The following is a 9,423-nucleotide window of genomic DNA, read 5'->3' on the forward strand; positions in this document are numbered from 1 at the left end:
ACACACACACACACACACACACATATTATATATATACATATATATATATATAATTTATCCATATTTATTCAGTCCTTTCTTATCCAAAGAGAAAACTGAATTTCTTTGTTACAAGTTAGCCTCATCCCAACCAGTTTTAGCAGCAATTCCTTATATCTATAAATATATAACTAGATAGATAGATAGCTATCTTTAACTACTTCTTACTGTCAATGGCTAATGACATGATTTTATTTTTTCTTTTCTCTTTTTTTTGGTTGGTTTTTATTAGTTGTTGCAAGCCTATAAAGTCAAATGATTTGCCAAAGTTACACAATTAGTAAATATCAAATGTCTGAGGGCAGATTTGAACTCAGTTCTTCCTTACTCCAAGGTTGGTATTCTATCCACTGCACCACCTCACTATCCCTAATGACAAACTTCTTAACCAATTTGCTAGAAAAAAACAACAGGTACTTAGTCTAAGATCATATTCTGTTCTTAGAATCCTTTTTCTTCTACTATTTCCTTTGATTTTTTCAATTCATCTCCAATCTGACTTGTTGGTTGAAATTCTTCTTAGATCTTATACTTTCCTAAAAACCCTTATTAAAAGGATCTGGAAAAAATGGTAAAGACCTGCTTTTTACCTTATTCATCATATTTCTCTTTTCTATTCAAATGTTAATTCTTATGCAATTCAGAGAAAACTGGAAAGGTGACTTTTGCACTGTTTCCCACCAATCACAAAAAAATCACAATCTGAACTCTTTCTATACTCTCTCAAAAATAAAACTATTAAGCAGAAGAATATTAAGTACAATTCACTTCAAAGTAGATGTCCTTTCAAAATGGCTTTAGTTCAAGCTGTTCAACTAGTTCTGAATCTTTTCTAGTTTTGTGATTGTGTGGCCCACATTCTTTAATATTTGCAAAAATATAAAACCCATTGAATACTTTGTTAAAATATGGATCAGCTTTATAGCAATACCCTAATTTAATAGCTTGGTCAAAAAGAAAGTAATATTAGTCTGGTATGACCCTTACTTGAGGAAAACACACTGGCTATTTTGATTAATGCTTCCTTTTCTTTATGCTCCTAATCATTATCAATATATTTTAGAATTTTGCCAAAATTCAAAGTCAAACTCAGTAATGCATGGTATATGGATTCTGATTTGGAAAATTAGCTAATTTGCCTAGTTCAATCATTTTTAGATTTTCCATTTATAATCAACTTTCAAAAATCCCTGACTGGAAGTAACATAGTAATAGCATTTCTCTGTTCATCAGAACAACAACAAAAATATTACAGTCATTTTTTGGTCAGATAGCTAGGCACACTTTCATTCTTTTCTTACTTATCTGAAATGTCAACTAGATTTTATCCATATTTATTTAGTCCTTATTTATCCAAAGAGAAAATGAATGTGAATCAATAGTTGAACATATTGATTTTCTCTGTTGCAAGTTGAAATCAGTTTTAGCAGCAATTCCATATATTTTATTTATCTATCTATCTATCTATGTATCTGTCATCTATCTGTCCCCAACATTTTGTTGTTGTTAGCATCTTTCTAACTTCAGCTAGCTTACTATATGCTTTAGATGTTCTAATAGCATTCTTCCAGAACCATATCATGCTTTTGTGTTTTTCTATCACCAATTTGCTTATAACTACTAAGCATGAATTTTTAAAGTTGATTATTGATTTCCTGACACAAATTATCTCTTTAGAAACTAATAATTTAGATAATCCTTTTTTTATTCATTTTGGGGATTTATTCCTTAACTGTCTTCAGAACTTTATTCTTAGGAGTTTCACTTTCCTCATTGTCTGACTTTCCTAACAGTTGGACTAATGGATCTGCTTTAAGTTATGAGTCTTCAGTGGAGTGACTCAAGGCTTTGTTTTTTTACTCTATTTAGTCAAAATTTTTTTTAGGTTTTTGCAAGGCAAATGGGTTTAAGTGGCTTGCCCAAGGTCACACAGTTAGGTAATTATTATTAAGTGTCTGAGGTCGGATTTGAACCCAGGTACTCCTGACTACAGGGCCAGTGCTTTATCCACTTCACCATCTAGCTGCCCCCAAATGTTTTTACCTATGAATTATATGGAAGTGTAAATAACTAGTTTATAATATTTTTGGGTGATATAATGCAAGAAAGAATAGATAAAATGATAAATTTTAGAATTTTTTTTCTTTAACTGATCATATATTACAGCTGCTAGTGCTTAGAGATCAGTAGTCTCTATTATCACCCATGACAAATTGCTTAATTTTTATGAAGCTCCATTGCTTCATGATTAATTTGATCTTAATAATACCTTTTGACTTAATTCTCAGAGTTGCTGCATGGCTCAAAAGAGATTATGTATAGAAAATGCTTCACAAACTTGAAAACACTAAATAAATATCTTTATTTATAATGCTACTATTGTGATTTTATTATTATATTGTTTTCAAAATTTATTGTTTAATTGGAAATAATGCTGAAATCAGACATGTGTTAGGCTCATTTAAATAAATTAATTTACTTAAAATTTAATAAATGAATTCTACACTTGAGTTGAAAAAGCACAACACAACAGGAAAATAATGGTTATCAGGGTAGAATATTTCTAGATAAATACAGGGACATAAATAAGTAAAGATGTACGTTTTATAAATTTTTGTGTATTTGCATATGTTAGTATAGATATGATAGATGTGTATTTATACATGTATGCATTATTTTTTGTATGTAGGTCTATACTCAGAAACACACATGGGCAGATATATGTATGTGTTTTGAATGACAATCAATTCTCCCTGGAGACCAGAACCAGGCACAATACACTGGAATTACATATAATGGACTTATCAATTTGATGGTTCTTCCATTTCATTTCATGGGATTGCTGTGCCCCTTGGTCAGAGAAGTCCTATGAATCTTTACCCTTGGCAGTGGAGAATGTCTCTGTCACTTCTGCTGAATTGTACTGAGGATGGATTGTGGTCAGATACATTGACCCCTCTATTGTCTGCAAGAGTGAACTGCGCAATGGTCAACTTTTTTACCTTTTTTCTTTTCACAAATTCTTTTCACTTTGGACTTCCAGTTCAAAGTATTGCAAGGGTGTGCTCCCCCCAACTCCAAGAACAAAAAAGGGTAATTTGAAGGAAAACCTTAGGACAAGAAATTTGTATTTGCTTAAGTGAGCCTAAGAGTTGCCTGACTGAATTTCTAATCAGTACCTACTTTATTTTCCCCCTTCAGTTTTCTTTTCTGTGTATCTGCCAAAAAATTAAGGATTTCAAGAATGAATATTTCTGGTCTTGGAGTTAACTTGTGGGTTATACCACATACAAGAGTTCCAGAGACTGAGTGTTCCTGAGTTCTACTCAAGAGGAAGATTCCCTTAATAGTGTGATAAGAAGAGACAAGACTACCAAGAGGAGTATCCCATAGCTGGAAAATTAAAGCCATTCTACAAGGGGTCAGGAGGTCTTTCTAATATCATTGTGAGTTGTTTGGGCAGACCAGGTCAGTCATGAATGGAAAATATTTGTTAAGCAATTTCACAAAGTGCCTTTAATTCCCAAGGGTAGAATAATTAGTGTAATTGTCTACTTAAGTTTGATGTTTCTTGTGTATCCTTTATATATCATGCTTTTTATGATGGATAAAATAGATGAATAAATATATTTATTTATTTATTATAAAAATAAAAATACTAATTACTCATATTACATATTATAGTATTGGGTTGTCTGACTTACTTTCAGGTAATCTGTGAAGTGATAACTACAATAATAAATTTTGTTTTCTAATACAGTAAATACATTCATAATCATATAAACAAAATCTTTTGAGGCATACTCAGTAACCTTTAAGAGTATTAGTGTTCCTGAAATACAAAAGTTTGGGAACTGCTGTTTTAGAGCAAACAAGTAGGGATATAAGCCAAGAGAGGCTGGCTCCACCTTTACATCAGGTTCCTAAGATGTAATTCTGATCCATATAAATCCAGAATTTTGGAGAAGGGAAGGGTAGCAGACTTATCCATCCAGTGGCAAATAGACAGTAAAATTTATTCTGTAAAGACAGAAAAAATTACCATCAACTAAAGGTTTCCCAAAGGAAATAAGTCTGCCTCAGAAGCAATAACATTTTTTTCATTTAAAGGCTGTAAGGGGGCGGCTAGGTTGCGCAGTGGATAAAGCACCAGCCCTGGAGTCAGGAGTACCTGGGTTCAAATCCGGTCTCAGACACTTAATACTTACATAGCTGTGTGGCCTTGAGCGAGCCACTTAACCCCATTGCCTTGCAAAAAAAACCCCAAAGGCTGTAAGAGCATTTTGTGAAGGGATTCTTGTTCCAATGCAGACCAGGCTAACTAGTCTCTGGTTCATTCTACTTAAGAAAGTCTCTAATTCTATGATTTCTGGAGTGAAAGAAGTATATTTACAGAACAGGAATCTTGAAACTAATTTAAATGTGATATTGGGTTCAATGAATAAAAATATAATATAAAGAGAGGGAAAGCTGATAGTCCTTTTGTATGCTTCCTTGCTCAAATTACATTCAGAGTGGAGTGTCCATTTTGGGGGGACCATATATTATGTAGAATATTAATTGAAATATATCAAGTGTAAATCATAATGATAAGTTCTTGAAAATACTGCCATAAAGGAATAAAGATTATTGTTCTAGAGTAAAGGCAAAAATAGACAAAGAGCTGTCTGGTTATTTGCACTAGTGACATGTGGAAAGGAGACTAGACTTATTCTGCTTGGTCCCACAGATTATAAGGAGGATCAGGGAATAGATGTTGGATCAATATAAAGACAGAAAAAAGCCCTAATAATTAGAGGTTTCCAAAATTGCCATATGCTACCATAGAGAGAATCAAGAATTCTCTATCACTAGAGGTCGCCAGATGAATAAATACTGAATAAACATCTCCATGACATATTGTGCCAGGGTCTATCTGATATCTCAAAGCTGTCTTCTCAGAGATAACTACGACTATACCTCTTGAATAAGGGGCATTCAACCTTTTAGCTCTTCTAGAGCACATCACCCAACAAAAATTCTGTCAAGTGTCGCATGCAGAATTCATTAGTCATGCATGTCTACAATGCACCCCACACCACCAAAGTGTGCAACAACAATGCAATGCAGATCACATGAATGGATCCTGAGGGCTGCATGCAGCCTACCAACTGTGGGTTGGACCTGTCTGAGATGTAACAATTCTCCCTATCTTTCATCTAGGTTCTATGAATCATAATAATTTAATTCCTTCAAGAAGTCTGCCTGGAAGAACCTAAAACTACTAATGAACCAATTCATGAAATTTAAAGGTAAACTTTTGGGTTACCCAGTGGGTACCTTATCAAAAATGCCCTAAGTAATTTTATTTTTTATTTTTTATTTTCCATATTTTACAACTTCAGCTGTCTCTTCTCTCTCTCTGCCAAACCCAGATAGGGAAAATCAGAACTTTTCAGTATAGTCCTTTCTTTCAAATGTGTTCTGTTCATTTGCTATATATCTACTTACTATTCACCCAGGGCTGTGAGTTTGTGTCAGAAAAGAAGTTTTGTTGTTGTTGTTGTTGTTGTTGTTTTCTGCAAGGTAATGGGGTTAAGTGGCTTGCCCAAGGTCATACGGATAGGTAATTATTAAGTGTCTGAGGCTGGATTTGAACTCAGGTCCTCCTGACTCCAGGGCTCTATCCACTGCACCACCTAGCTGCCCTACAAGAATAGACGTTTTGAAGGCAAAGTCTTTATGTGAGACTGAGAGTTCTCTGTTCCTAGATTTCATTTTTATTATTCAATAGATTGAATATATACACTCCTGTAATGGGTACACAGGGCAACCTCTTCAAGTCTTTATATTATATGACATCTTGGTGGGACAAGTCTAGTACTCAGTGGAGGGGGAGAAGAAAGATGGAATTTTGAGTGGCAGCTAGGTGGCAAAGAATCTCTGAAGGGTAGAGAGAGAGAGAGAGATTAAATCATTTTCCACTAATGGGAGTGGGAAGGGGGCTATGATTGTGGTTTATGGGAAGGGGAAAGGATTTGCAAAGAGGGAAAGGAGAAAAGGAAAAAAAAATGTGTGTAGACATATTCATATACCTACACATTATGTGATATCCAAAACCCAATGGATAAAACCCCTGGGCTCAAGGCAGGCAATTCTTCATAAAAGTGTCAAGGGATAAAATATCCAGGAAGAGGAAATATTTTTCTCTAGTCTACTAGATTCATAAAGGGAAGGATGGGTATAATCCAAAGGATTGCCCGGAGGCAGAGGTGGCACTAGATTACTTTCCAAGAGTTCTAAGGCATACTTAAATAGAGCTGCTTGTGACATGTTCCTTCCTCACATCCCCAACATGATGCCCCACTGCACTCCCATTCCCACTCTTTTCACTTAACCAGGGAAGTAATAAAAAGGAAACTGGGTTCAAGGGACTGGGGACACAGGCATCTTGAAATATGTGGTTCTTTTCCTTCATTTTGATTAACACAATTTTGGGGGGGGGGCAGACACTTCAGGAGGCTGTGGAAAAGACCAAAGGAGAGAGAGAGAGACTGAGCCATACTTCCAAAACTATCAGAAGCTATTTAATGGGAGTAACTATGCATCATAAAAGCTGAAAAGTTCCCACCTCCTTACTGTCCCTCCACTGCCCATGAGTAAAATTTGATCAACCTGAGAGAAAGAAGATGAAGCTTCAGATTCTCTGGAATGAAGGTGGAGATATTGGCTAGTTGGTCCACCAGGGGATTTTTCCAAAGTTGTCTCTTAGGGTCAGAGAACTTCATTCCTTCATTTATTCATTCTTTAAAAGAACTGACTTCTTACTGGGCAAGGACTTTTGTCTTTGTTAAAATATGGAGAGGTACTTGGGGAAGAAGAGGTGTACCTACAGGGTCATACATCTGGAATTGCCTCCCTTCTGAATTTTCTACCAGAAACCCTTATAAAAATCCCTATACTAGCTTTAGTGAAATAAAGTCATTAGTTTGAATATGAGAAGCACTAAGGACAGATGGATTCCTCTTGCCCTCTCCCTTAAGATACCTGTCTTCTTAGTTTCCTCAAATTTTCATTTCCCATGACCTCTGGTTCTCCCACCCCCTCCATATTTCTAGATCTTTTCTCTCCCCTCCAATACTCCTTTCCCATCTCCTCCTATTTATCCACTCCCCGCAAGGTGAGGTGCAAAACAAAGAAAAGGGAAAAGAAAGCTACATCAGACAGACTGGACTGAATGCAGTTTTATTAATCTGGGGCTATGCCCACAGGACCAGGCCCCATTCATTCCATGTGTGGAAGATGGGGAATGCAGGGGACTCAGCTCCTTGAAGGCCGCCAGGTGGGCAGGGGCTTAGTGGTACTTGTGACCCAGGGCAATGGCCACACCAGCGACAAGTTTCTGCCAAGCAGCCTGAACCCCGGGAGTGAAATCCTTGCCAAAGTGCTCAGCCAGGCAGATCACAATGATATTCCCCAGGAGCTGTGGAAGAGATAAAGACACAATGAATCTTTGAGAGGAGGTTTCTATCCAGACTTCCCAGGCAACTCATCTATTCTATCTTACCCCCATATCCAGTTTTGTTTCCTGTGTCCTATTCACCCAATAGGTTTCAAATAGCAGAGCCTTCACAATACTAAACACAACACTGAATCCCTCACATTCCTCAGTCTAAGTCCTGATTTTTTTTCTTTCTACTATTCTCCAGATGTTACTCCATCATTAGACCATTTAATGTCTTACTAAATAGAATCATCCCTTTCTCTCCACACGTTTTCCTCCTCACCCATCCTTGATTTTATTTCTGTATTCTTAAGGGCCCATTGACTTTTTTTGCTACTCATATGATAGGAAGAAGGAGGTAGATGAAGCACTGAAGGGAAAACTAAAGAACCTAGGAAAAGGAAAGTTGAGAGACAGAGGAAGAGGGAAAGAAGGGAGGCAGAGCGAGAATTGATGAGAGAGAAGAAAAGAAAGAATAAAAGAGAAAATGAATTCAATTAGGGGAGAATGAGAAATGAAGGAAGGGGAGAGAGGCTGAAAAGAATGAAGTATGCAAGGTACCTAGAAAAGAACATGACTGAAAGTGAAAGGAAGGAAGGTACTGAGCTCTGCCCCAAAACCTTCATCCCAAGCCACTTTCTCTTCAGAGCCCTGTGGAGGCAGAGATGTGACTAGCAATTTTGATGCCCATAGTAAGCAGTATATAGAGAGAAGTAGCTCAAAAAGGGATTCAGTGCAACATATAGTGTAAAGAACTAGATTTGAAATGAAGAGGGCATGAATTCAAATTGCAGGCTCTTCATTCACTGTCTCTGTGACCTTGGACAAGTTATTTAACTTGTCAGCCTTAGGTTTCTCAGGTGCAAAATTAAGACAGGATTTCTAAATTCCTTTCTAGTTTTCAATTTGTGATCCTGTGAACTTGTAACTCATCATGTGAAAATAATGAGAGGTAACAAAGAAAAATGAACAAGGCATTTTGGTCATTTTTTCAAACAATTATTTACTCTTGTAGATTAAGCACTAAACTCAATTGCTTCTACCTGATAGAAGGAATTATAGACACTTAATTTGTCTCTTTTAAAATATCAATATCATGAGACAAAACCTCTGTTACCTGCCCTAGTTAAAACTTTGTATGGGGGGCAATCCTCCTATTGGGGCTTTTCAAGTAAATAGTCCCAGAACTTACCCTGAAGTTCTCAGGGTCCACATGCAGTTTGTCACAGTGGAGCTCACTCAGCTTGGCAAAGGCACCCTTCAGGTTGTCCATGTTCTTGACGGCATCACCGAAGGAGACCAGCACCTTAGCACCATGGGCCTGAACCTTAGGATTGGACATCACAGCCTTAGCAGAAGACAGGTCACCAAAATGGTCAAAAAACCTGGAGGTCCAGGGGTAGACGATGAGCAACCTTTGGAAGAGAGACAGAAAGGAGAAGGTGAAGTTTATATCATTTAATGACCAGCCAGAGTCCCCATTTCTTCCCTTCTTCACTCTTTCTCCATGGCCCTTGGCACTTACCTCCCAAGAGCCTCAGCACCAGTCTGTTCAACTGCCACCTTACCCCACAGGGAGGTGATGCTGCCCTTCTCCTCAGAAGTCAGATGCACCATTTTGGCAAGTTTGTGATTTTGCTTGTGATCAAAGATGTGTCAAAAGCAGTGTGATGCTTCAGCTGTCTCAGTTTGACTTTTATCCCTTACCTAAAAAAGCCCTGCCCTTTAGGTTCTGGCTGCCTATTGGCTCTAGTTGGGGTGTGGCTAGCCTGGAATGAAGCCAGAGGAAGAGAGGGTGGTGCATGTGTTGGGGGGGGGGGGAGATGGACTCCTGTCTTTTGGCTCAGTTGCCAGGCTAGATTGATACCACCTCAAGGTTTGGGACTCTAGGACCTGAGAAA

At 37.3% G+C, this 9,423-nt stretch overlaps 1 protein-coding gene across 1 annotated transcript; it reads right to left on the minus strand.

Moving 5' to 3' along the window:
- Window positions 1-7,247: 7,247 nt before the first annotated feature.
- Window positions 7,248-9,209, minus strand: LOC141508628 (hemoglobin subunit beta). Its single transcript, XM_074217407.1, has 3 exons — window positions 9,048-9,209; window positions 8,715-8,937; window positions 7,248-7,501 (listed from the first exon to the last, which is right to left on the minus strand). The coding sequence occupies exons 1-3, from the start codon at window positions 9,137-9,139 to the stop codon at window positions 7,373-7,375; spliced, it is 444 nt and encodes a 147-aa protein (XP_074073508.1). The 5' UTR covers window positions 9,140-9,209; the 3' UTR covers window positions 7,248-7,372.
- Between the last annotated feature and the right edge of the window lie 214 nt (window positions 9,210-9,423).

Source organism: Macrotis lagotis, chromosome 1 (genome assembly GCF_037893015.1).
Source record: "Macrotis lagotis isolate mMagLag1 chromosome 1, bilby.v1.9.chrom.fasta, whole genome shotgun sequence".
Classification (NCBI taxonomy): Eukaryota; Metazoa; Chordata; class Mammalia; order Peramelemorphia; family Peramelidae; genus Macrotis; species Macrotis lagotis.